Below are 27,693 nucleotides of genomic sequence, written 5' to 3' on the forward strand. Positions count from 1 at the left end.
GGGTGCTGTCATGGGCGAAAGGGAAAAATGTCTTAATGGAGCCTGATCAATGACAGGTAGTCTATATGGGGTGATCACCACCCTGTAATTGATCACCCCCCTGTAAGGCTCCATTCAGACATCCGTATGTGTTTTGCGGATCCGCGGTGTCGTGTTTTGCGGATCCACAAAACACATACGGACGTCTGAATGGAGCCTTACAGGGGGGTGATCAAGGAGTGTATATGGGGTGATCACCCCCGTCATTGATCACCCCCCTGTAAGGCTCCATTCAGACGTTCCTATGTGTTTTGCGGATCCGATCCATGGATGCGTGGATCCGTAAAACACATACGGGCGTCTGAATGGAGCCTTACAGGGGGGTGATCAGGGGTTAATAAGTGACAGGGGGGGTAGTGTGGTGTTTGGTGCTACTTTACAGAGCTACCCGTGTCCTCTGGTGGTCGATCCAAGCAAAAGGGACCACCAGAGGACCAGGTATATTAGACGCTGTTATCAAAACAGCGTCTAATATACCAGTTAGGGGTTAAAAAAAATATTAATCGCATCTACAGCCTGCCAGCAAACGATCGCCGCTGGCAGGCTGTAGATCCACTTGCTTACCTTCCGATCCTGTGTGTGCGCGTTCACAGGAACTCTCGCGCCTCGCGAGATGACACGTATATGCATGACTGTGCCTGGGACAGCCGCCTCCGGAACGCGATCCTGCGTTAGTCGGTCCGGAGGCGGTTAAAGAACATATCTTCAATCATTATTGGGCTTGAATTCAATATGTATAGTAACATTGGGAGTAGCGTTATTTTTATAAGGGCTATACAGTTAATTTGTGACAGGGGGAGTTTTTGCCAAGTTTTGATTTTCTCTTACTTTATCATTGGGGTAGTGTTCAACTTCATATAGTGTCCCAATCTGCTCCCAATATGAATACCCAAGTACAACAGGAAGTCCGCTGGATCCAGTATACAGACTTTAAAATTATAGCCAGGAGGAACCGGACTTTTAATGGGAGGAATTTAGATTTCTCCCAATTAATTTCATAGCCTAACAAACGTCCGTCGTGTTTTCCATGACTTTGGGCAAGCAGCATATCCCCCTTTCAAAAACAAAATATCATCTGCGTATAAACTTATTTTATCAGCGTTGCCATCACACCCGAAACCCATTATATCCTCGTCTGCTCTAATTTTACATGCCAAGGGTTCAAGAAAGAGTGCAAAGAGCATTGGAGAGAGGGCGTCCCTGTCGTGTTCCTTGTGTAAGGGAGAGGGGCTCGGACCCACCTAGAGAAATAGCTACCGATTTTCATTCGGTTCACTCTCCAGAGAAAGGGCCACTCCACCCTGTCAAATGCTTTGGCCGCATCCAGAGACAGGATGGAGCGGTCCTCTCCCTCCCACTCCCCCTGGATTACGTTAACATTAAAGGGCTTTACAGGAATGACATTTTTTTGTCTTTTAACAGCAAGGGACCTTAGGCTAGGCATCTGCCTTTTTACAGCAGTCATTAACTGACCTGGCCATGCAGTTATGCTGCACTGATTAGCGCACACTTTACAGTCTGTATGGGCACAAGTACTACAAGTGATTGAGAACCTTCTTTATAATTGCATCACTTATGCAAACTTCAGTACCCTCATTTTGCTCAAACCCTCGAAGTTGCAATGATACATTTCCAGTACAAGTATGAATTTTGAGAGGAAGCAAGTGTCATCATATTGCAGAATCTTCCAACTCTTAAAAGTAGTCTAAGTGATTCTTAGTGGAATGTTCCAAGATTAAAAAAAATACACAAATGGTCTTTTACAAGAAAATGTCTTTATTTAAATCATAAGGATTACTTCTGGCTGGATTCAGATTTTGATGTGGAGGCTCTCAGAGATGATAGTCTCCGTCTCTTGGCGATCTGCTCCTGGCGCTTCTCCTTAGCCTCCTAAATAGTAAAAGAATTACATTAAAAAGTGTTTTAATAATAGTCAGTGAAATAGAAACACCAAAAACGAAATTAGAGCTGAAACAATTACTCGATTCAATCGAGTAATATGCAAAAAAAAAAAAAAAAAACAATGCAAATGTCGTGTAACCATGGAGCGGGAGTGAATCGCTTGCTATTATTGACTGCTCCATGGTCACACGCACCACACTTTCCTCCTGACAGTGCATGTAAACGTGCACTATGACCTGACTGATGTCAGGACAACAGTGCAGTGCACAGAGGAAAATGTTCTTTTAATTAGTTTTTTTGTTAGAGTACTCAATTAATCCTTAATCCATTAATCGAATATTCGACTATGTTTGTAATAGATGCAGCCCTACTCTAAATACTAACAATGTGCGTTAATGGAACATTTTCAGCAATTTCATAATTTTCAGAGGATTTTATTTAAAATTAAAATGGTGATCATACCTTTGTTCTCTTAGCCAACAGCTTGGCATATTCTGCTGCCTCCTCTTTATTCTTCTTTGTACGCTGCTTTTTCAGGGCGATACGTCTACGCTTATGTTGAAGCACTCTTGGAGTTACCAGACGCTGGATCTTTGGGGCCTTGGTTCTTGGCTTCTTGCCTGTTTACACAAGTCACATTATTACGCACCAATGGTATAGGTGTATTCTGAGAGTAGGCATGATTAAGATGATCCTAAACGGGTATTCCAGTTCACAAAATATGACTTAAAAAAGGTATGGGGTACAAAGTGAGACAATATGTAGTAAACCCAGAGGTATATATTTTTTTTTATTTATTAACTGAGGCGGATCTTAAACAGTCAGTTCTAGATCACCTACACAACAGACCATAACAGCTCAGTTATGTTTCGTGGGGCTACTGAGAAAGCACGTGCAACTTTTGCTACAACTGTAGTAAAACCACAAAAAACTCATTACATGAGGTTTCAGTGGTGCAACTATGCCAAATCATCACGGTCCTGTGAATGGAATAGAGGGGCTGCGTTAACTGCCAATAGTAGCCCTATTCTGACTGCTGGAGGGGGTAAAACCTAGTAACTTAATGCCAGGCTTGCAAATTGCAGTTTGAACCAGACCTCTCATTGGACAAGACCTAGCTAAGATTTGTCCAGGACTGACCTATAGATATTGTAGGTTTCACTGCATATAAAATGTATTCACTGTCGGGTATTTATTTCCTATAAATAATTTTTATGAAATATGAAAATTTTTATTGGCGGACGTATAAAACGCCTGTTATTTTATTGATGAGATCTAAAGTTAATTTGTGCAGCTAATGAAACAGGGTGCAATTAGGCATGCTGTAAACTCGAGTAGGTACTACACAAGCACTACCATCACCAACAACTAGACCTACACCACACATTTACCTTCTTTAGTGAGAGGCTTCCTGACCACATACTGGCGGACATCATCTTCTTTAGAGAGGTTGAAGAGCTTGCGGATTCTGCTGGCCCTTTTTGGACCCAGGCGACGAGGAACAGTCTTGTCAGTAAGGCCGGGAATATCTTTCTCACCTAAGAATTTAAAAAGCCAAATTACTACATTTAAATATTTAGTGTAAGGTGCATTTCATAAAAGAAACACCATTTCATAAGCACCCTCTGTGCTACTAAGGCATATATTGGTTTGAGGCAGTAATATCACTACAGCCCAATGAGAACAGTGGTCAGGGCATGGCAGGTTCTAAAGTCAGATCAATTCACTGGAGTAAGATCTTGAAAGGTTTCCATACCATCCCAATGTCCCCATGACAGGAGCCAATCCAGATTAAGTCACCACATGCCCCAGTAGTAAACCAAGTGAACTGGTAGATTCATTACAGTCTTATCCAAACATTTTGTCCCCATGCATATCAGTGCCTTTCGTGATATAAAAGACATTTGGTTCAACGAAGACATCACTGTTACACCTCGCTGCCCCAAAGGCTCCACTGTGTTGTAGATATCCCTGCCCCCAACTGAGTGACAGGGCAGGACTGGTGGTGTAGTCTCACCTGACCCTGTGTTCTCATGCATGTGCTGGTGCTTCAGGAAACCACACAGTACAGACTACTTACAGTGCCTTGCAAAAGTATTCACCCCCCCCCCCCCCCCCCACACACACACACTTGACTGTGCTTTGGTACATTACAGCCTTAAATTCAATGTTTTGTTAATCTGAATTTTATGTGATGATCAGAACACAATAATCTAAGTTGAAGTGAAATTAGGAAGACCATAAAAAGCTCTAGTGCAACCAATTACCTTCAGAAGTCACAAATTAGAGAAATGATGTCCACCTTTGTGCAATCTAAGTGTCACATGATCTGTCATTTCATATACACACACCTTTTTTGAAAGGTCCCAGAGGCTGCAACACCTAAGCAAGAGGCATCACTAACCAAACACTGCCATGAAGACCAAGGAACTCTCCAAACAAGGGACAAGTCAGAAAAAGTATCCAAATCTCTGATTATCCCCAGGAGCATCATCAAATCCATCATAACCAAATGGAAAGAACATGGCACAACAGCAAACCTGCCAAGAGACAGCGGCCCACCAAAACTCACGGACCGGGCAAGGAGGGCATTAATCAGAGGCAGCACAGAGACCTAAGGTAACCCTGGAGGTGCTGCAGAGTTCACTGGAGTATCTGTACATAGGAGGACAATAAGCCATATGCTCCATAGAGTTGGGCTTTATGGCAGAGTGGCCAGAAGAAAGCCATTATTTTCAGCTAAACAAAAAGGCATGTTGTGAGTTTGTGAAAAGGCATGTGGAGACTCCCTAAATGTATGGCGGAAGGTGCTCTGGTCTGATTAGACTAAAACTGAACTTTTCCGCCAAAGAAAACGCCATGTCTGCTTCCTTCTCATCTGTGCTGCTGAGGAGAACACAGCACATGCCGAGAGCAGCACGCTCCTTGTTCGCCGATACTAGACTGCGCAATAGCAAAGCCTAGTATCGAAAAAAGGCAAAAGTATCGATTGGGTATCAAAAAATCGATACCCGAAACAACCCTAGTGGTGGCAGCATCATGCTGTGGGGATGTTTTTCAGCAGCCGAACCTGGGAAACTGATTAGAGTTGAGGGAAAGATGGTGCTAATTACAAGGATATTCTTGAGCAAAACCTGCACCACTCTGCGTGATTTGAGGCTGGGACGGAGGTTCCCCTTCCAGCAGGACAATGACCCCAAACACTGCTAAAGCAATACTTAAGTGGTTTAAGGGGAAACATGTAAATGTGTTGGAATGGCCTAGTCAAAGCCCAGATCTCAATCAAATAGAAAATCTGCGGTCAGACAAAGGACCTTTTTATGGGTCCAAACATTGTAAAACAACAATCTGGACATGTAGCGCGGCGCCCAGGGATTTCACTGCACCCATTATCCCTGGGCGCAGCTCCTTTCCCCCGCTGTGGCCCCGTTACCTTCTCCCGCGCTGTTCGGTAATTGCTACTATCGGTAAATCAGGGAGGAGTCTGCCCCGTTTCTCCCTGGGCGTTCCTTCTCCCTTGTCCTATTCATCCTAATATAGACCTATTAGGGTCAATAAGGATTTTTACACTGTATGCCAAGCTATGCCTCATGCATAGTACAGCAGGCAGACTACAATGGCAGGCCTGGAAGGCTTCAGCAGAAAGGCTGCCATGGTAACAGATCAGAGACTCATGATTTCACTGTGGGGTCCCCAATCGGAAGTCAGAGGGAGCTGCATCCCTCTGCCCAACTCCACAGATGCCGCCAGTGTTGATCGCACCATCTGTCATGTAATTCTTCAGAATTACATGACAGGGTTCAGCAGGATCGCCATTCCCCATCATTGCAGCTGGAAACCAGACAACCCCTTTAACCCATTAAATGGGTACTTTAGCTTTTACATACTGGTCACCTATCCATCACCCCACTAATTAGATGCGTTTGGTACTTTGTGTAGTGGCTTAACGCCTTCACTACCGAGTCACTTTTTACCTTTAAGGGGTTTTGCAGTTTTTTTAAACTGATGATCTATCCTCTGGATAGAGCATAAGCATCTGAGCGGCGGTGGTCCGACACCCGGGATCCCCGCCGATCAGCTGTTTGAGAAGGCAGTAGCGCCACGGCCTTGTTGTTTACCGCAGGCCCAGTGACGTCATACTGGCCTGGGCGCGGCTAAGCCCCATTCAAGTGAACAGAGCTTAGCACCGCCCAGGCCAGTGATACTAGTAGTGATGTCACTGGGCCTGAGGGAAACAGCGAGAAGGCCGTGGTGCCGCTGCCTTCTCAAACAGCTGACCCCCCGCTGATCATATGCTGATGATCTAGTCAGGGGATAGATCATCAGTTTAAAAAAACTGCAGAACCCCTTTAAGGGTACTTTCACACTTGCGGCAGAGGATTCCAGCAATCCGGACACAAGCGGATGGCATTTGTCAGACGGATCCGGATACCGGCATTTTTCCCCCCATTGACATGCATTAATGCCAAATCCGGTAAAAATAATCAATTTTTGCGGTTTGCGCATGCTCAGACCACAAAAAAAAACCAAAAAAAAAAAACACACAACATCATGCCGGATCTGACGAACCTGGCATTTTAATGCATTTGTCAGACGGAGCAGGATCCTGATCAGTCTGACAAATGCCATCAGTTTGCATACGTTTTGACGGATCCGGCAGGCAGTTCCGGCGACGGAACTGCCTGACGGAATCCTCTGCCACAAGTGTGAAAGTACCCTAGCAAAGCAAGGGTTAATATCCAAACAAAACTCAATATTTATTGCCCCGATTCTGCCGTTTACAGAAACACCCCATATTTGGTCGTAAACTGCTGTACGGGCGCAGAAGGAAAGAAACGCCATACGGTTTTTGGAGGGCATAATTTAATTGGATAATTTTAAGCTGCCAAATCCCATTTGAAGACCTTCTGATGCACCCCTAGAGTAGATACTCCCAAAAAAGGACCCCATTTTGGAAACTACGGGATAAGGTGGGCAGTTTTGTTGGTATTATTTTAGGGTACATATGATTTTTAGTTGCCACTGAGGCAAGGTAACAAGAAATAGCAGTTTTACATTTTTTGTCATTTACAGTTCATCTGACATGTTAGAGCAGGTGGTATTTTTATAGAGCAGGTTGTTACGGATGACAATACCAAATATGACTTTTTGGTCTTTTGCTTCAGTTTTACATAAAGCATTTTTGAAAACAATTTTTATTTAGTGTCTCCATATTCTGAAAGCCATAGTTTTTATTTTTTGGGCAACTGTCTTTGTAGGGGGCTCATTTTTTGCAGGATGAGATGACTGTTTAATCGGTACTCTTAGGGTGCATATGACTGATCGCTTGCTATTGCGCTTTTTGTGATGTAAGGTGACAAAAACTTATTTTTTTTGTGTTCACCTGAGGGGTTAGTGATATTTTTTATACAGCAGGTTCTTACGGACACGGCGATACCTAATCTGTATACTATGTTTTACAGTAGGATACCATTTTTGAAAAATAAAAACATGTTTTAGGCTACTTTCACACTTGCATTGTTTGATTCCGGTAGGCAGTTCCGTTGCCTGAACTGCCTGCCTGATCAGGCAAACTGTATGCAAACGCATGTCATTTTTTCCTGACTGATCAGGCATTTTCCAGACTGATTAGGATGCTTATCAGTCTGAAAAATGCATTGCAATACCGGATCCGTTTTTCCGGTGTCATCAGGCAAAACGGATCCGGTATTTTTTTCTGTATCATTTTTAAAGGTCTGCACATGCGCAGACCGGAAGGACGGATCCGGCATTCCGGTATTTTGAATGCCGCATCCGGCACTAATACATTCCTATGGAAAAAAATGCTGGATCCGGCATTCAGGCAAGTCTTCCTTTTTTTTTTTCAGAGATAAAACCGTAGCATGCTACAGTTCTCTTTTGCCTAGTCAAAATGACTGAACTGAAGACATCCTGATGCATCCTGAACAGATTACTCTCCATTCAGAATGCATGGGGATATACCTGATCAGTTCTTTTCCGGGATAGATCCCCTATGACGGCACTATATGCCGGAAAAGAAAAACCCGTGTGAAAGTAGCCCGAGGCTACTTTCACACCTGCATTTAGGTGCGGATCCGTCTGGTATCTGCACAGACGGATCCGCACCTATAATGCAAACGCTTAGATCCGTTCAGAACGGATCCGTTTGCATTACCATGAACCAAATAAAAAAAAAAAATTTGTTCATGATCGTGCAAACGGATCCGTTTGCACTTTACATTGAAAGTCAATGGGGGACGGATCCGTTTGAAAATTGAGCCATACTGTGTCAACTTCAAACGGATCTGTCCCCATTGACTTACATTGTAAGTCTGGACAGATCCGTTTGCCTCCGCACGGCCAGGCGGACGACAAACGCTGCCAGACTGATGCATTCTGAGCGGATCCGCATCCACTCAGAATGCATTAGGGCTGGACGGATCCGTTTGGGGCCGCTTGTGAGAGCCTTCAAACGGAACTCACAAGCGGAGCCCCGAACGCAAGTGTGAAAGTAGCCTTAGTCTCCATAGTTTTTTCTGTTTTTTGTCTTAGGTAGGGTATCATTTTTACGGGATGAGATGACAGTTTGATTGGAACTATTTTGAGGTGCATATGACTTATTCTTTGGCATTACACTTTGCGATGTAAGGTGACAAATTGCTTTTTTGACACCATTTTATTTATGGTGTTCACCCGAGGGGTTAGGTCATGTGATATTTTCATATAGCCAGTCGATACGGACTCAGCGATACCCAATATTTCTAGTTTTTTTTTTGGGGTGAGGGAAGGTAGCGTTTTTACTTGAAACTTTTTTTGTAAAATTTTTTTTGGGGGTCTGATCCCCTTGACAATGATCACAATACTTCTGTATTGTCATGCATCGGCTGTAAGTGTATTACCAGTGTAATACACTTGCAGCCCCCTGGATCTCACAGGCTCTCCCGGAAGACAGCCACGATGCCTAAGGAAGGCATCGGGCTGCCTTCCCTGTCATGGGGTCCCCATCACAGCAGCATGGGGACAAAAGCACCTGCGAGGATACCACACATGCCGCGGTCAGCGTGGAACGCGGCCGTGCAACGGTTAATGCACCAGCATCAGTGTTTTCACCAATGCCGGAGCATACAGTAGGAGTCTGGCTATCCGTGACTGCCGGACCTCTGCCCCTGATCGGGCGGGTGCAGCTCTTGCACCCATCCAATCAGCACACCGTATCTGTACTGCGCTGGGATTTCCGTGCCGTACATGTACAGCGCTGGTAGCGAACGGGTTAACTAGCATAGTGTAGTTTAGCGCTCTCCAGGTGGGTAAACTGAAAGCTGAAGTACCACTTTACAATGCAGCCATTACCTTATCCTGTCAACATTGTTGCACCAATTGTATTTAATGGCGTTTTGGGGTACATATAACATTAATAAACTTTATTTTTGTGGTAAACCATAAGTGTTTGTAGGGGAAAAAAAATAACCTTTTAGAACTGGTCTAGACAGGTTTTTAACCCCTTCAAAAACAGATGTTTGCTTTTTCAAAACAGACACCCAAAGGCAGAGTCTGGTTGGCAATGACATCAATCAGGAACATTAACCCCACGAATACAGTGGTCAATTGTGACCACTGCATCCAAGAGGTCTTTTTCTAGGAGTGCTGTGTTTCCAGTAGGGATCGACCGATATTGATTTTTTTAGGGCCGATACCGATAATTTGTGAACTTTCAGGCCGATAGCCGATAATTTATACCGATATTCTGGGAATTTTCATTTTTGAAAAAAAAATTAAAATTCCCACAAATCTGCTGAAAATTAATGTTTATTGTTAATGTGTATTTTTTTTTGTAAATCTTTCTTTTTCATTTATATTTAATATTTTGGTGTTTATTATTTTTTTGTAACTTTTTTTTAAACTAACTTTTAGCCCCCTTAGGGACTAGAACCCTTGTCCTATTCACCCTGATAGAGATCTATCAGGGTGAATAGGAGCTCACACTGTCCCTGCTGCTGTGTGCTTTGTGCACACAGCAGCATGGAGCTTATCATGGCAGCCAGGGCTTCAATAGCGTCCTGGCTGCCATGGTAACCGATCGGAGCCCCAGCATTACACTGCTGGGGCTCCGATCGGAGGAGCAAGGGAGAGGGAATCCTGTGGGGGGGGGGGCGCACTGCGCCACCAATGTCTGATACTGGGGGGCTTGGGGGGGGCGCACTGCGCCACCAATGAAGCTTAATCCCACATTTATTCATATACAGGAGGCGGGAGCTGGCTGCAGGATCACATAGCCGGCTCCCGACCTCTATGAGCAGTAGCTGCGATCCGCGGCACCTGAGGAGTTAACTACCGCAGATCGCAGCTACAGCTCATAGAGGCCGGGAGCCGGCAATGTGATTCTGCAGCTCCCGCCTCCTGTATATGAATGAATGATAGATTAATCTTCATTGGTGGAGCAGTGGCCATAGCTCCTCCCCTCCTCCTGTCCCCTGTCTTTACATTGGCGGCAGCGGCAGGAGCAGCACAGGGGGAGGAGACAGTGCTCCTTCTCCCCTGTGCTGCTAAGGGGAACACGGAGAGCGCTGTCAGCAGCGCGATCTGTGTTCCCCATACACTATCGGAATATCGGCAAAATAGATGCCGATACCGATAGTGTTCAAAATCCTGAATATCGGCCGATAATATCGGTAAATCCGATAATCGGTCGATCCCTAGTTTCCAGGGGAACGAACAGCATCCCACACACCGAGGGGGGAGCTGTTCGGTTGCCATGACAGCCATTTCATAAGGCTGATCACATTTCACCCCTCAGATGCCGTGGTCAAATGTGACCACAGGATCTGAGCAGTCTTGAAGCAGTAGCCACACGCTCCCACAAAAGCGTTCCCCTGCTGAGATCAGGGAGTCTGTTACACTGTACTAATAGCCACCAATGAACACAATGGCCAATCTAATGAAGAATTGCATAACAGGAAAACAAAATTTCACTTGCACTCCCCAAAATTGTTTTTTTTTTTTTTCGTAAGTGATCAAAGAGTCACACACATCAAAATAGTATCACTGAAAAGTACAGGTCGCCCCACAAAAAAGCTCTGCGTGCATAAAAAAAAAAGCTGTGGCAGAATTGCATTTTTTCCCTCAATTCCACCACATTTACAATTTTTCTAGCTTTCTGCTACATAGTATACAATCTAAAATGGTGACATCAGAAACTACAATATGTCCTGCAAAAAAACTTGGATGAAAATTGTAAAATAAAGTTATGGATCTGAAACTGCAGGGTGAATAAAAAAAAAAACTGCTGTTTGTGCACTTATGTCTCGTGGCATTTTTGGCAGTAAAAATACCAGCTTCAATGTTGGGCTACTTTCACATTAGCGTTCTCAATTCCGCTATTCATATCAGTCATAGGATCTCAATAGCGGAAGAAAACGGGGACAAAACTGAATCCACCGTTTATAGCTGTTCTCCCATCGCAGACAGAAAAACGCTGCAAGTAGAAGTTTTCTGTCCGCAATGTAGTGCGGAGCAAGATGGAGCCGTCCTGACACACAATGTAAGTCAAAGAAGAACGGATCCACCAATTTCTCTGACAATCTGGCACAATAGAAAACTGATCCACCCCCTTGACTTTCAATGGCTATAGAAGACATAATACAACCGGATCCGTTCATGACGGATGCATGCTGTTGTATTATTGTAACGGAAGCGTTTTTTGCAGATCCATGACGGATCCGCAAAAACCGCTAGTGTGAAAGTAGCCTTAGATGACAGCCTAATTTTTTGCTACTGTGGCTTCGTGTTAATAATCAGATTTTTTTTTATGCAGCATAATGTTTTTGGCTTTTCTGGCATTTTGACATACTTGAAAGGGAAAAAAAAACCACTTACAGCCTTAAAGAAAAAATTGCCCAAATTTGCTATGGATTTTTTTACAGCTTAAAATAGAGCCATATAAATGGCTTGTGATTTTTAAGGTCATTTTTGCAGTAACATTTGAATGGCTTTCCATGGGTTGTCCCCCTACAGAAGAGTAGATTTAAAAAAATTGCTTCAATAACGCTGTGTTCCGAAAAAATAAAGCCAAAATGAAGAAACAGCAAAAACACTTGTGTCCTGCATCCATTAGACATTTACAGCACATCATGTGCAGAAATGTAAGATTAGAATACCAACTTCAGTTTCCAGCAGATATCCGCACATTATGTTTGCTGACAACTAAGTATGTGCTTGACTAGCAGTTGTGGGTCTGAAGAAAGTGTCAGGGCTGGGGTGGGAGAGGAGATTAAGGCCACCTATGAACCCCACACTGAAAATCCACAACACCGGTGCTGTAAAATGCACCTGAGCAAGGCTTCTGTGAAGATTTGGGCTACGATTCTCAAATCTAAAGCATGTCCGCTAACAGATTTATTTCCATTGCAATGCAAAGGGGGGATATCTCCTACAAAAGCCACTGATTTTGCCACAGATTTGGCGTATTCCAGTTTGACATTATCCCATCGGGCATGCGCATTGCTGCTCCATCTAAAGACCATTTACAAGGACCTCTTTTACAGTATGGCAGATGCAGAAGCACTGCACTATATCAGCCATTTAACAGAGTGCCCACTGAGCAGCAACATCAAGAATAAGGCAGAGAAATTCCCTCAAAATGACACGCACCATTACTGGTTAGTAGGGTCCTTTGGGACAGGCCCGGAGTCAGTCACAGAACAGATTGAGCACTCCATTTTACTGCTCCTGGGACTGCACAGAAAGCCCAAACTAGCGGCAGGTGGTCACCATGGCATCAGTGTAAACTAACCCATTGGCTTAGGATGTTCTGCAGTCACAGGAGCTTACTTGTTTGAATCCTATTCCGCAAGCATCAAGGGGCTATGGAGAGCAAAGCTTTAATCCAGAAAGAACAGACCACGGAGAAATGTACTATTACAACAGCTCGGTGTACAAGTCCCATATTACACATAAGAGACCCTGCACATGTTATCAGCCTTCAGCTGCATCAACATGGCACAGTCACTGCGTTTTCCTAATGGTAGTCTTATATTTCAGACTTTGGGCCCCTTATACATTAGCAGATTACATGCCAACCAGCAGTCATTTAAAAGAGTTTTCCAAGATTTTTTTTTTTACTGGTGACCTCCTCTGGATAGATCATTACTCTGGGTCGGTGGGGATCTGACACCTAGGACCCCCACTGATCAGCTGTTCGAGAAGGCATCGGTACTCCTATGAGCGCCTCTGCCTTCTCGCAGCTTACCAAGCACACGACATTGTACAGCGGCTGCGCTCAGCTGCTCCTAGGCCACCCAATCGATAAACTGGCCTAGGAAAAGCTGCGAGAAGGTCAAAGCACCACTGCCTGAAGACAGGTCATCAGTAAAAAATATTTCAGAAAACCCCTTTAATGAGCTTTTACAGGGGCGATAACTGCCTGAATTAGTGGCCGCAATGGCGCTTCTGCAGCAATTCACATTGGCATATGCTGCCATGTTTATGTGAAGCAACAAGCTCGCCCATCATTGGTCTGTGGAGAAGATCCGTCAAGGAATATGCGCATGGTGCAGAAGATCTGCAGTGTAATGCAGTACCAGTCAGGGCTCATGCACACAAACAGATTTTCTTTGCAGACCCATTCATATCAATGGATCCATAGAAAAAATAAAATAAATATAAGTTATTCCGTGTGCATATGTCCAATGAAAAAAATAAAAATAGAACATGTCCTATTATTGCCCGCATTATGGACAAGGATAGTACTATTCTATTATTGGCCAGCTGTTCTGCAAAATATGGAATGCACACGGACGTCATCCATATTTTTTTTCGATGTTTTTTGCTGACCGCAATGTGTGCATGAGCCCTTAGGTTGATGTGATTTTTCAAAACCTCATGTACATGGTGCAGATCAATTTCTGCATAGTTATTTTGAAATCCACAGTATGTCAATGGTTTGTGCGGATTTTGAGAGCAAATTTTACCCTTTGCAATCAAAACAGCAAACAGGCAAATGTGCAAGTAAACCTGCATAAAAATAAGCATAAACTACACTGCTGCGTGTGCATACCCTTTGACTGAAGGATGGACCAACTAGCATTGCTAACCTGTTCCCAAAATATTATAATTTTTAAGTGACTTTACAGCAGATTTTTGCAAAGGGAAACAGTCAAACTGCAACAGCAACTCACCTTTCCTGACAATAACCAGGTTCAGCACACTTAAGTTTGCATCCACAATACAACCACGCACAGACTTGCGTTTTCGCTCGCCAGTCCTCCTAGGGCGGTAGCAAGAGTGACCTTTGCTGAGGAGCAGACGGACACGTCCATGAGTGAGGACACCCTGTTTCATGGGGAACCCTTGCTTGTCATTTCCTCCGCTGATACGCACAACGTATCCCTGTGTAAGAATATGGAAAAAAAGAAAAATCAACGCCACCTCACAAGGACGGCTCAACACACTGCACCGCAATGCCACAAGACAACTGTCTCACCTTCCATTCTTCACCCAAAGGATCAGCAGAGACCTCCGTGGCCATACGTTTTTCATAGAAGGTCCTCAGTTTGCGCTCATCGTCCACCTCAATGAGCTTCTGGCAGCCAGTGGCTGGGAAAGAAATATTGAGCTGCGGAAAGAAGAGGTACCATTATAAACAGGAACGGAAGAGTACACAAGACCTGTCTAACCAGTGCCATAATGGACTGTTCTGTAGGTAAAGGGGTTCTCCAGTCAGGTAAAGAAAGGTAACAGCAGCTCTTGCCATGAAGGGTTTGGGCTGAACATGACTTGCATGGATGTGCTGGCGGCTTAAAGGGTTCTGTCCATATTTACGGCATATCCACACTTTATGGGACCTGCACCTACCTTGACAAGGGGCAGCCCTAAACACCATCTTGTGGAGAGGCCACCACACGCGTGGCTCTACTCTATAGGAGTTCAAAAACCAGTAAGCATGTCACAGCTCTTTACAGAACTGTTATACAAGTGAAGAGCCACCGACTCCACGTATAGCCAGACCCCTGTACTGAAGGAAGGCAGGGGTCCCAGATATATATGGCAAGTTCTGAGGATATTTAAAAAGGGTCCATATAGGAATAACCCTTTATAGGGGTTGTTCAGCTTTCAAACTTTTGGGTAGCTCCCAACTCTTCATTGGACCAATAGAGCCTGGAATAGATGAGGCGGGGAACAGTCACATGTGCTGTCGCTGTGTAAAGTGTCCCCCCAAGCAGCACATCTTGGGGGACGGGGACATCAATGCATCAGGACACATGACAGCCAACCACCACACATTGTTGACAAGCAGGGACCAGAACACAAACAGAAGCAACAACCGAGCATCAAGCAGCAGGTAAGCAGGGGGCCCTCCATAAGTCTGGTGAGGAGGGGGGCTGCCCAGCTGTAAGAGTTCAAACCTGCAGAGGCCCCACTGCCGATTCTGTTCTATGCTTCTCATATGAATGGGGTCTATCCCTAGGACTGACCAGATCTGCAGGTAAAGAGCAGCCTGGATAACGGTGCCACTAAGGACTGCAGACCCCTACAGGGATTGCCTCCAGCACACTGACGTACAGCGCCGCACACGAGCCATGGAGCCCGCGTACAGTCAGCGGATGGAGACACGTAGAAGAAGCCAGTCCACCGGCAATCCGCCACCATCGAGCTCCTGACAACCACTAGCCACACTCCACGCCCACCGCCGGGCTCCTCACACCCCATGCTCTGCAGCCCGGGCGGTATTTCCCCGGAGACCGCGCTAAAAAGCTTAGATTAATTCTTCATTTCCCGGCTCACCTTCATGGCCGCCAACCAGCCTGCCTTAGGTTCCCTGCCGGAAAGAGGCCGAACTTCCGTTCAGTGATCTCATATAGGGAGGAGGAAGAGATTGTCCTGCCGTCAGGAGAACATAGTGAGCGGAAGCCAACGCGCCACCTGGCGGCGGGAGGTTAGTATGCCGGCTTCCCGTCACTTGTATGAGGAAGGTTAGACAGTGCTACCTGAGGCAGTTTATAATGAGGTCTGTACCGCGCACATAGCAGCCATGTCTTTTTCTCCTGACAACACAAAGTGAAAGAAGAAGGGTCATCAGCCCAGCACTGTGCTACCAAGTAATGGGATATCAAGATGGCTATTATATTAGGACATTAGTATACGGAGAACCTTTACAAATATTGCATCACATTTATACAATAGTTTGATTAATTTTTTTAGAATAAAATAAAACAATTAACATACAGCCGAGCAGACTGAGGATGAAATGCTGCAACAAAGAGGAAAGGCAGCAAGTAGGGATGAGCCAAATTGTGTTTTCAAGTTCGGCGTACAAGGTTCGGATTATCTAAGAAGTCCGTTTTGGATCCCGCTACCACAGACCATAACTTAAAGGGGTTATCCCATCTTAGACAATGGGGCATATCGCTAGGATATGCCCCCATTGTCTGATAGGTGCGGGTCCCACCTTTGGGACCCGCGCCTACAACGAGAACGGAGCAGGGAGAGTTGTGGCTGGAGGACCCCGGGTTTCCCAGGGTCCGTCCACCACCAGGCACAGCTCCCCGCCTCTCCCATTGAAGTGAATGGGAGCGCACCGCGCATGCCGGGCCACCGCTCCCATTTCTTTCTATGGGGCCGACGGAAATAGCCGAGCCAGCGCTCAGCTATTTTCGGCGGCTCCATAGAAATGAATGGAGGGCGGCTGCGCATGCGCAGTGCGCCCTCCTCCACTTTCCCCGCTCCGTTCTCCTTGTAGGTGGGACCCGCACCTATCAGACAATGGGGGCATATCCTAGCGATATGCCCCCATTGTATAAGATGGGATAACCCCTTTAAGATCCATGGTAGCGGAATCCATAACTGAATTCTTAGATAACCCGAACCTTGTACGATGAACTCGCTCAACACTAGCAGCAAGCAATAATGGGGTCCTTATTATGGGGGATTTTAACTATCCCAACATCAACTGAAACATTGGGGGTCATTTATCAAAGTCATTTTTGATAATCAGAACATACCAGCACTCTCAAAACTCAATTCAAAATCTGTATATAAACTAATACCACATTTGATATAATAAAAAAACTTGCTAGCAGATGCTTGCAATTTTCACGCAGCGCCATTCACTTCTATGGGGCCTGCGTTGCGTGGAAAATGCACAAAGAGGAGCATGCTGCCATTTTCATGAAACACACAAGTGATGCGTGAAAATCACCGCTCATCTGCACAGCCCCATAGAAATGAATGGGTCCGGATTCAGTGCGGGTGCAATGCATTCACCTCACACATCACACCCGCGCGGAAATCTCGCCCGTCTGAAAGAGGCCAAAGGGTTCTGTTTTGCATGGAATTTATAGCGCTGGTGAAAACCTGCCCTTATATGTTAGAAAAAAAAAATCCAAAATGCAGAACACCATGTTCTTGTATCCTGCAGAATCAGGTAAAAAAAAGGTATATGTTATTTTTTTTCAATGGAACTGTATGGTGAATGGATTCCACTGTATGGCATCAGTCTGAGGCATCCGTTTAATGCATGCGTTAAACGGATGGGAAAAACGTGATGTGAACCCAGACTAAGATTTCCCCCTATGCTGCTGTAAGATTCAGCTAATTTATGACCAGGAGTGTGCCTCATCATAAACTAGGCGAATCGACAGCAGTCCGTGCGCCTGGAGTGAAAAGTAGTTTTTCGCCAGTATTTACACCTGTTACAAGGAGGCTCATGCACACGACTGTAGTTTCTGTCTGCATCTGATCCTCATTATTTGTGGATCAAATGTGGACCCGTTTATTTCAGTGGAGCTGCAAAAGATGCAGACAGCATACGTCCATTTCATGGCCCCGGAAAATAAATAGGACATTTCTAGAAGAGTGTGAAAAAAAATGGCAGCGCGCACTCAGCCGGAACATGTGATTTCAGGACCACAAAACGTATGCGGTCATGTGCATGACCCCTATTACTGAGCTCATCCCTTAGTCATTTGAATATGGCTTTTCTTAAGTTCCAGGTTTTTCTAGTTCACTTTTGTAGGACCTGTCCGGATATTATATTGAACATCACCGTATTATGGTCACCATTGCCCAAGTGCACCCAGACCTGCACACCCTACATTGTATCTGGTCTATTTGACAAGACCAGATCCAGAAAATTATCTCTTCTTGCCAGTTCCTCAACCAGTCGCAGGAAGTAATTGGATTTATCAAAACTGGTGTAAAGGAAAACTCGTTAAGTTGCCTCATCTGGAAAATGAAAGGTGAATACAATTGGATGTTATAGGTAACTAAGACAAAAAAAACATTGCATGCAACAGTTTTTGTCTGGACAAAACCTGGCATTTATGCCGGAAATCGGCCGGATCACCGCCAGACCTCATTGCAGTCAGTAGGGATCCGGCAGTGAAGTAAAAGATCTGGCAGGCTGCTCTGTTGCGGAACATCCTGCCGGATCTCAGAACTGAGATGTGAATGAAGCTTAAAGAGGACCTTTCACTCGTATACAATCTAAAAACTAACTCTATCTGTGGGCAGAGCGGCGCCCAGGGGTCCCCCTGCACTTACTAGTATGCCTGGGCGCCGCTCCGTTCGCCCGGTATAGGCTCCGGTGTCTCAGCTCCATCTGTTGTATTGGACTGATTTTTTGTAGGAGGCGTGTCCCTTGCTGCAGTGCTGGCCAATCGCAGCACACAACTCATAGACTGGCATACTAGTAAGTGCAGGGGGACCCCTGGGCGCCGCTCTGCCCACAGATAGAGTTAGTTTTTAGTTTGTATGCGAGTGAAAGGTCCTCTTTAAGCCAGTTTTCCTTTACATCAGTTTGATAAATCTCCCCCAGTAAGGCAAAAACAAAGAGCATTTAAAGAGGACCTGTCACCACTCCTGACATGTTTTAATAGCTACATGCTACTCCATGTAATAACAATTCTGAAACATCTATTCTTATGGCTCCATGTTGTGCCATTCCTTTATTATTTCTAGTAGTAGTTATGAATGAATTGCTAGCAGTCTGCAGTAAGGGCACAGAGGGGAGGTAACAAGTTGGGGGGGGGGGGGTGTACCTGCACAGTCTCACTCTATCCAATCAGTGCTGCCATTGTCAGACTGTGCAGGGACCCCCCCCCCCCCCTCTGTACCCTTACTGCAGACTGCTAGCAATTCATTCATAACTTCTAGTAGAAATAATAAAGGAATGGCACAACATAGTTACCTCCCCTCTGTGCCATTACTGCAGACTGCTAGCAATTCATTCATAACTTCTAGTAGAAATAATAAAGGAATGGCACAACATAGAGCCATAAGAATAGATTAATATTACATGGGGAATGCATGTAGCTATTAAAACACACATGTCAGAAGTGGTCCTCTTTAAAATATTGAAGGCTGAGGTTGCAGAAAAAGCATTCCAGGATTACAAAAAGCTCAATAGGAAATGTTAAAAAATAAAAATAAAGTTGGCTGAATTAGCCACAGAAAAACAATTATGGAGAAGATTAAAATAAATCCCCAAAACTTTAATATACAAATGCCAAAAATAAATAATTTAATAATTTTGGCCTTCTAAAAGCTGACCAAGGGAATGTAATTGTAGAGGACAAAGAGAAGGAAGGAATAAACGCTTACTGCATGTGTGTACTAGGGTTGTTTCAGGTATCGGATTTTCGATACCCAATCGATACTTTTGTCCCGGTATCGATACGATACCAGGACTTCCCTTTTATCGATACTAGGCTGTGCTACTGCAGCGTCACTCTCTCCCTCCCCCTGTGCTGCTGCTGCCGCCGCAGCCACCAATAGGAATGAAGAGGAGGGGAAGGCGCACTGTGCCACCAATGATAACTAACGTTTAATACATTACAAATACAGGTGGCTGAAACACATTGCCTGCGGAAATTAACCCCTCAGGTGCTCTTTTAGGGTGAATAGGACTTTACACTCTCCCAGCTGCCCTGTGCTTTGTGCACACGGCAGCAGGGAGCTTACCATGGCAGCCAAGGCTTCTGTAGTGTCCTGGCTGCCATGGTAACCGATCGGAGCCCCAGCTGGGGCTCCGATCAGAATCTGACACTGCACCATAAATGGGTGAGGAGGGGGGGGACCCTGGAGCACCTGCCACCAATGACTATAATACTGGGGGGGGGGGGCGCACTGCGCCACCAATGACTATAATACTTTGGGGGGGGACCGCAATTAATATAATACTGAGAATGAATATAATTTATGCCTGAATATCACATACCCGCCACCCGGTCTCTATAACTGCATGCTGTGATCCGCTGAACCGCCACAATTAACCCCTCAGGTGCCGCAGTCATAGAGGCCGGGTATGTGATATGGCCGGCACAATGTCACGTTCGGGTGTGGGAGGTACACACCACACCAAACATAGGAGGGAAAGGGGTGAGGGAAAAAGGCCTGGAAACTAGGGAAAGGAGATGGACACCTCCTAGTAAAACCTTAATCAAAGTCCTGACTAACTACCAGTATAAACAGACCCCAGATGTAGGTGAGTTCATACACCGGAATACCTAGTGTCCTAACTGACCCTATAGGACCCTAGTACTAATGTCAGGACTGAGACAACCTGTTTCCCAAAAGGAAGGATGAACGGGAGTCTCCCTCAGGCCTTAATACAAATGACAGGGAAATGCAACAAACAAAATAACCCAAACAAAATACAAAAGGGAAAGAAAACACTTAACTTCAAGAGGCTATGGCTGCACCAGGAACTCAGCCGAGAATCACACACCAGCTATCCACAACTACAACAGAAGCTATAAACTGGATAGCATATTGGCAGAAACAACAAAAAATAGAGAAGGTTAAATAACCACAATAGCCGCACCTGGGGAAAGAAGGTGTGGCAAGCACCACAAACAACACAGACGTCATTTGATCCAAACGAAAAATATGTCAAATCAAACCACGTGTTGCCAGTCTCACTGATCTCCTGTCACGGGAACATCCGTGACACACCCGCAGCCTATGTTTGTATTCAGGAATAAATTATATTCATTGGTGGCGCAGTAGCCAAAGTCCCTCCTCTCCTACTCCTCTCTGTTCTCATTGGTGGCCAGCGACAGCCGCACACAGTGGGAGGGAGGGACTCCCTTCTTCTCCACTGTGCTGGCTCAGGATAACATGGTACACACCGAGAGCGGAGCGTACCATGTTCACCATGATACTAGGCTGCGCAGCAGAGCATCCTAGTATTGGTAAATAGCAAATCCCCATATCAAATCGATCCAGGTACAAAAGTATCAACTGGGTATCAATAATTAGATACCCGGTGCAACCCTAATCAGCACCCAAGTCCAATGGTTTAAATATGCCTTATTTATGTTTACTTTTAGGATTGCTCACCTGCTTTCTGATGCTGCTCTCTGAAATTGTCTGTTAATGAAGGGTCCCGTGTCCATCAGCAGCCTCTATTCACTTATACAGGGGCTGAACTGTGCATACGCTACTTCCCCTGTCCACCTCCTTTGTAAGCAAATAGAGGCTGGGGGAGACAGGGCTTCCGTCAGCAGTCATTTTCGAAGTGCTGCATCAGGAAGCAAGTAAGCGGACCTGCATGTAAGCATAAATTATGCATATTATACTATCTGACATTGGTGTCGATGGTTTAAAGGGATTGACTCATCAAAGACAATGGGGGCATATTGCTAGGATATGCCCCCATTGTCTTATATATAGAGACCTTATATATAGAGAACGGAGCCCCGCAAGGTGGTGGCTGGAGGACTCCAGTCCAGCCACCATCAAGCCGACTCCGGTCCCATTTATTTCTCTAGCGATATACCCTGGGGTCGAGTGGAGGGGGAACGCATGGGAACTGCGTTCCTGCACTTTTTTCATGGCAGGAACGCCGTTCCCTTTCAGCCTCAAGCCAGGAGAATGCGGCTGAATCAGAATCACAAGGGGAGACGGAGCGCACTGTGCAGGGCAGGCTAAGGGAGGAGGGGCAGCTTCAGTTGAGAGGAAGCTGTCTGTGCAGTGCTGCTGCCTGCAACTGCCTCACTGTGACTCCTCTCATGGTGCCCCACCCCCTAATGACATCATTTAGAATGTCTTTCAGAAAAGTTTGTCCTGGGATTCGAACTCACAACCTCTACACATCAGAGGAAGGCATTTACCCTCACAGCCATGAAAGCTGTCTAGGTAGTTGCTTTAAAAAAAAAAAAAAAAAAATAAGACTTCTACTTATACCTAGTGTACTGATACCTAGTGTACAACCATACACATGACAGCTGCCCACTGTGTATGGATGTAGCAGAGCTGGGTGTGTTGGGGCAGCTGTCATGTGTATGGTTGTACACTAGGTATCAGTACCCTAGGTATAAGTAGAAGTCTTATTATTATTTTTTTAAGCAACTACCTAGAGAGCTTTTATGGCTGTGAGGGTAAATGCCTTGCCTCTGATGTGTAGAGGTCATGAGTTTGAATCCCAGGACAAACTTTTCTAAAAGTGTTTTTTTTTTTTTTTTTTATAAGACTTCTACTGATACCTAGTTTACTGATACCTAGTGTACAACCATACACATGACAGCTGCCCACTGTGTATGGATGTAGCAGAGCTGGGTGTGTTGGGGCAGCTGTCATGTGTATGGTTGTGCACTAGGTATCAGTACACTAGGTATAAGTAGAAGTCTTATTTTTATTTTTATTTTTTTTATTTTAAGCAACTACCTCAACAGCTTTTATGGCTGTGAGGGTAAATGCCTTGCCTCTAATGTGTAGAGGTCATGAGTTCGAATCCCAGGACAAACTTTTCTAAAAGTGTTTTTTTTTTTTTTTTTAGTCCGCAGCGACACAAATTACAGCATGCTAGATTTTCTGTGCTTTTTTATTTTTTGGAGGGGGGGGGGGGGTTGCAGTGGATCTTGGGTGAGTTCCCACACTTTGTTTCCCAGGACTTGACCCCTGGATATACCCCCATTGTCCATGATGAGACAACCCCTTTAATAATGCCTATTAGTAGCTGTATGCATGTCCTGTTCCCAGGCTGCACAAGTAACTGATAGTGGATAACTTGGCTAATTCAAGAACAAGTACAGTTGTGTCTGAGCAAATAAAATATTAAGCCACCTGCCCTGGTCTCTGGACTATTTCACTGATTCGCACATAGTCTACTGAACCTGACCTCTGCCTGTTTCTTGACTAAGTGTATTGCCTGATTCCTTGGAGCTTAGCAGTGGAGACTCTCACCCCAGTGGGTCAGCAGCTAACCACACCAGGACTATTTCAAGAGGTAGCAGACTGATGGGCTCTCCTGCAGCGAAGTCCAGATCCCTGTATAGGGGTTAAAGATTGAAAACCAGGGGACCGTCAGGATATCTCCCTCCAGACTAGCCCAAATCAAACAGGTTGGTTGGCACTGTGGGTCCACACTCACTGCACGTAACAGGTGGTACCGTGTAACTAGTTTGAGATCTTTGGTATGTAAAATATTAGAAGTTATTCTAAGAAATAATCTGCAAAGTATATAGTGGTGAATAATTAATAACTGATAACCTGCATGGATTCATGCAGAACAGATTGTGCCTAACCAGCATGCTTGGTTTCTTTAAGGAGGTAAGTGCAAATCTGGATGTTGGTCATGCGGCAGATGAGATATTTGTGGACTTTGCAAAACCATTTGATACAGCACCAAGATCCTTGTGCTAACACTACAAATGCAGAGACTTTTTGAGAATATATGCAAATGGATAAAGAATGGTTTGTGTAAAAGTGGTAAAACGTAAAAAAAAAAAACTGTATAAAATTGCTATTTCTGTAATCATACTGACCAGCGGAATTAAGTTAACATGTCATTTTTCCACACTGTGTATGCCGCATTAGCTGAAATACCATAACTGTGGAAAACTTGCAGTTTTCATTTTGCACTGTCCCATGCTCATTAATTCATGCAAAACACCTGTGGTGTCAAAATGCTCACTCCACCTCTTCATAAATAACGTGAGGGGCGTAGTTTCCAAAATGAGCTCACTTATAGGGGGTTTCCACTTGAGCGGTACCTCAGGATCTGTATTGCAGCACCTGAAAACCATTACAGCAAAATCCATGCTCCAAAAGCAAATGGTGCTCCTTCCCTTTTGAGCCCTACCATTTGCCCTTACAGTGGCTTACATCCACATTTATGGCATTTACTTACCCAGTAGAACATGTCTATTAAGTCAATTAGTGTGGGGTAAATCTCAGATGGCACCAGCTGGCCACAGCATGTTGGGCACTGAAATGCTATTTCTCTTAAAACACAGACTTTTCACATTGCACATTTATGTCTGAAAATTATCTGTGTGGTCAATATGCTCACATCACTCCAAAATGGGGTAACTTCTCAGGAGATCCATTGATCATTTCACCCCAGTGTCTTTACAGTTGTCAGCACAAGCTCCGTAAATCACCTTATTGGGCCTCAAATGCACATGTGCTATTTTACTCCTGGGCCCTATGTTATGTCCAGGTAACTGATTAGGGCCACATGTAAGGTGTTTCTAAAACCAGGAAGCACAGTATAATAATAATAGGACTGACGTTTCCCACTGGCACACAATGGGCACAACATATTGGGATTGGTATATCTGTGGAAAAATTGCAATTTTCACTGTGAATTAATTTCTCCAAAACACCTGTGGGGTCAGAATTCTCAATATGAAATCACTGCACAACCTCTTTAATCAAGACTGGAATAAGAAAAGCCAATCTTGATAAATCCCAATCTTGATAACCCCTCCCCCAAAGATACGTCTTGCTGGATCCACTTCTTGTTTGGGCAAATTTTTTTAAATCAAAATCTGCAGGGGCATTTAAAAAAAAAACTGTGTGTGTCATATCGCCTGCTCAATAATTTAACATTGGCAGTGGCTTAGTTATGTCTGCCAGGACAACATAGATGGGTAAAATAACAAATAGTTATCTGAGTAAGGTTTGAAATTGAAGTCATTTTTGGATGAGTTCCTATCAGCAGACGCCATTGCAAAGGGCTGCAAAATAGAATAGAAGGAATCTCTGGACATACAGAAGAACAGCTCAGTCTCACACTACCAGGACAACAAAGATTTGTGTCTGGTGCAGAACATAAGAGTCTGGTCTTGGCTGGGGTGAGCTTACGGCTGAAGAAGACAACAGGATGCTCCTCCCCGTTGACTTCCTGAGACAGTACAACACCGAGGCCTACTTTGAAGGCATCGGTCTGTACTATAAACTCCCTTTTGAAGTCAGGCGTCACCAAAACCGGGGACTCGCACAGGGCCAACTTCAAAGCGAGAAAGCCTCTTCCGCCCGATCATACCAGCAAACCATCACTGACTAGTGTCCCTTCAAGAGCCCTATCAATGGCGCGGCCACCGTAGCAAAGTGGGGAACAAACCTCATGTAATAGCCCACTATTCCCAGGAATGACTTTACTTGGCTAGTGGTGACAGCAGTAGCGTTGCTAGGTTAAAACATTTTGGGCCTGGGCCCCTGATGTTTTGTCCCAGGCCCCGAATGTCCTGCCTTCCTGCTAGATACAGCTGTATTGCCATCTTAAGGACAGCAATACAATTTAATCTAATTCGGTGGAAGAGCTGAAGGACCTGTGCTGACATTGCAGGTCATGTGACCAGCAAAACAGGCAGTGGTTGAGAAGAACATGCGATGATGTCACTATCATGTGACCAGTGCAGGAAAGTGCTACAATGAAGAGGAGAAGAAGGTAAGTGAAGGGAGAGGCAGTGCAATGCTGGGAGTTGTGGTTTTTAACTTGGACTGTATGTTAGGGCTGAAGGGAGGGATGTTATTTACATGGAACTGTGTGTTGGAGGTGGCTGGGGAGGGGGTCATGTTATTTACATGGGACTGTATGTTGATAGTGGCTGTAGGAGGGACTGATGTTTTTTACATAGGACTGTATGTTGGAGGGGGCTGGAGTAGGGTAATAATATTTACATGGGACTGTATGTTGAAGGTGTCTTTGGTAGGGGATTATGTTATTTACATGGAACTGTATGTTGGAGGGGGCTGGGGCAGGGGGATGTTATTTACATGGGACCGTATGTCGGGGGGGCTGGGGGAGGCAGTGATGTTATTTACCTGGGAATGTATGTTGATGGCGGCTGTGGGAGGGTGTCATGTTATTTACATAGAACTGAATGTTACAGGGATCTGAGGGAGGGAGTGATGTTATTTACATGGGACTGAATTTTAAGGGGGTAATGTTTACATGGGAATGCATGTTGGAGGCTTCTGGGTAGGGGGTGATATTATTTACTTGGGACTGTATGTTGAAGGCGGCTGGGGAGGAGGTGATGTTATTTACATGGGACTATTTTGGAGGAGGCTGTAGCTAGAGAGGGATGTTATTTACCTGGGACTGTATATTGGAGGGGGCTGGAGAGATGGTGTGATGTTATTTACATGAGACTGTATGGCGGTGGGAGGGAAATAGCGTTATTTACATGGGACTGTATGTTGGAGGGGGTGAAGGGAGGGGAGTAATATTATTTACATAGGACTGTATTTCGAAGGGGGCAGGAGAGATGGTGTGATGTTATTTACATGAGCCTGTATGGTGGAGGGAGGAATATAACTACAGGGGGCACTGCAAGGGGCATTATAAATACTGGGGGCACTTCAGGGTGAGCATTATAACTGTAGGTGGCAGTATAAATACTTGGGGAACTGTAGAGGTATTATAAATCCAGGGGACATTATATGCATTCTTATTACTACTGGAGGCTCTATAGGAGGGACTTATAGATCTGCCTTATTTCTACTAAGAGCATTATAGGGACCTAATTACTACTGAGAGGTCTGTAGATAGCTTTATTACCATTGGGAAAACAATAGGGGGCCTTATTTCTACTGGGGGCTCTGTGAGGGTATTATTAATACTGGAGGGCTCTTCTACTTATGGGGGCACTCTTAGGGAGCGTTATCACTGTTGGGGGCACTGTAGGGGACAGTATTACTAATGGGGGCATTCTTGGAGAGCATAATCCCTGTTAGGGGCACTGTAGGGGGCAGTATTACTAATGAGGGTATTCTAGAAGGGAATTACTATTGGTGGGATTATGAGGAGCACTATTACTATGGGGGCACTCATATTTCTTCAGTATAGTATTTGGGGATATTGGGGAGCACAGTGAGCAGCAGGATAACACAGTGGGGACTCCAGGTTGGGAGATGATAATAGAAATGTGAGGAAGCTAAGATGTCTGTGTGTCACATTTTGCAGAGACGAGGAGCAGCTGAAAGAAGTTGTACGGACCAAATGGAGAAGATGATGACAGAGAAGATCTACATTGGAGGAGACGTCACCTAGAGGCACTGGATGTGACAGGTACAGTACAGACCAAAAGTTTGGACACACCTTCTCATTCAAAGAGTTTTCTTTATTTTCATGAATATGAAAATTGTAGATTCACACTGAAGGCATCAAAACTATGAATTAAAACATGTGGAATTATATACATAACAAAAAAGTGTGAAACAACTGAAAATATGTCATATTCTAGGTTCTTCAAAGTAGCCACCTTTTGCTTTGATTACTGCTTTGCACACTCTTGGCATTCTCTTGATGAGCTTCAAGAGGTAGTCACCTGAAATGGTTTTCACTTCACAGGTGTGCCCTGTCAGGTTTAATAAGTGGGATTTCTTGCCTTATAAATGGGGTTGGGACCATCAGTTGCGTTGTGGAGAAGTCAGGTGGATACACAGCTGATAGTACTACTGAATAGACTGTTAGAATTTGTATTATGGCAAGAAAAAAGCAGCTAAGTAAAGAAAAACGAGTGG

At 44.8% G+C, this 27,693-nt stretch overlaps 1 protein-coding gene across 1 annotated transcript; it reads right to left on the reverse strand.

The window, feature by feature from the left end:
- Positions 1-1,795: 1,795 nt before the first annotated feature.
- Positions 1,796-15,835, reverse strand: RPS6 (ribosomal protein S6). The gene is made up of 6 exons (XM_044271665.1): positions 15,721-15,835; positions 14,420-14,551; positions 14,115-14,325; positions 3,333-3,479; positions 2,404-2,561; positions 1,796-1,929 (listed from the first exon to the last, which is right to left on the reverse strand). The coding sequence occupies exons 1-6, from the start codon at positions 15,724-15,726 to the stop codon at positions 1,834-1,836; spliced, it is 750 nt and encodes a 249-aa protein (XP_044127600.1). The 5' UTR covers positions 15,727-15,835; the 3' UTR covers positions 1,796-1,833.
- Between the last annotated feature and the right edge of the window lie 11,858 nt (positions 15,836-27,693).

This window comes from Bufo gargarizans, chromosome 1 (assembly GCF_014858855.1).
Source record: "Bufo gargarizans isolate SCDJY-AF-19 chromosome 1, ASM1485885v1, whole genome shotgun sequence".
NCBI classification, from domain to species: Eukaryota; Metazoa; Chordata; class Amphibia; order Anura; family Bufonidae; genus Bufo; species Bufo gargarizans.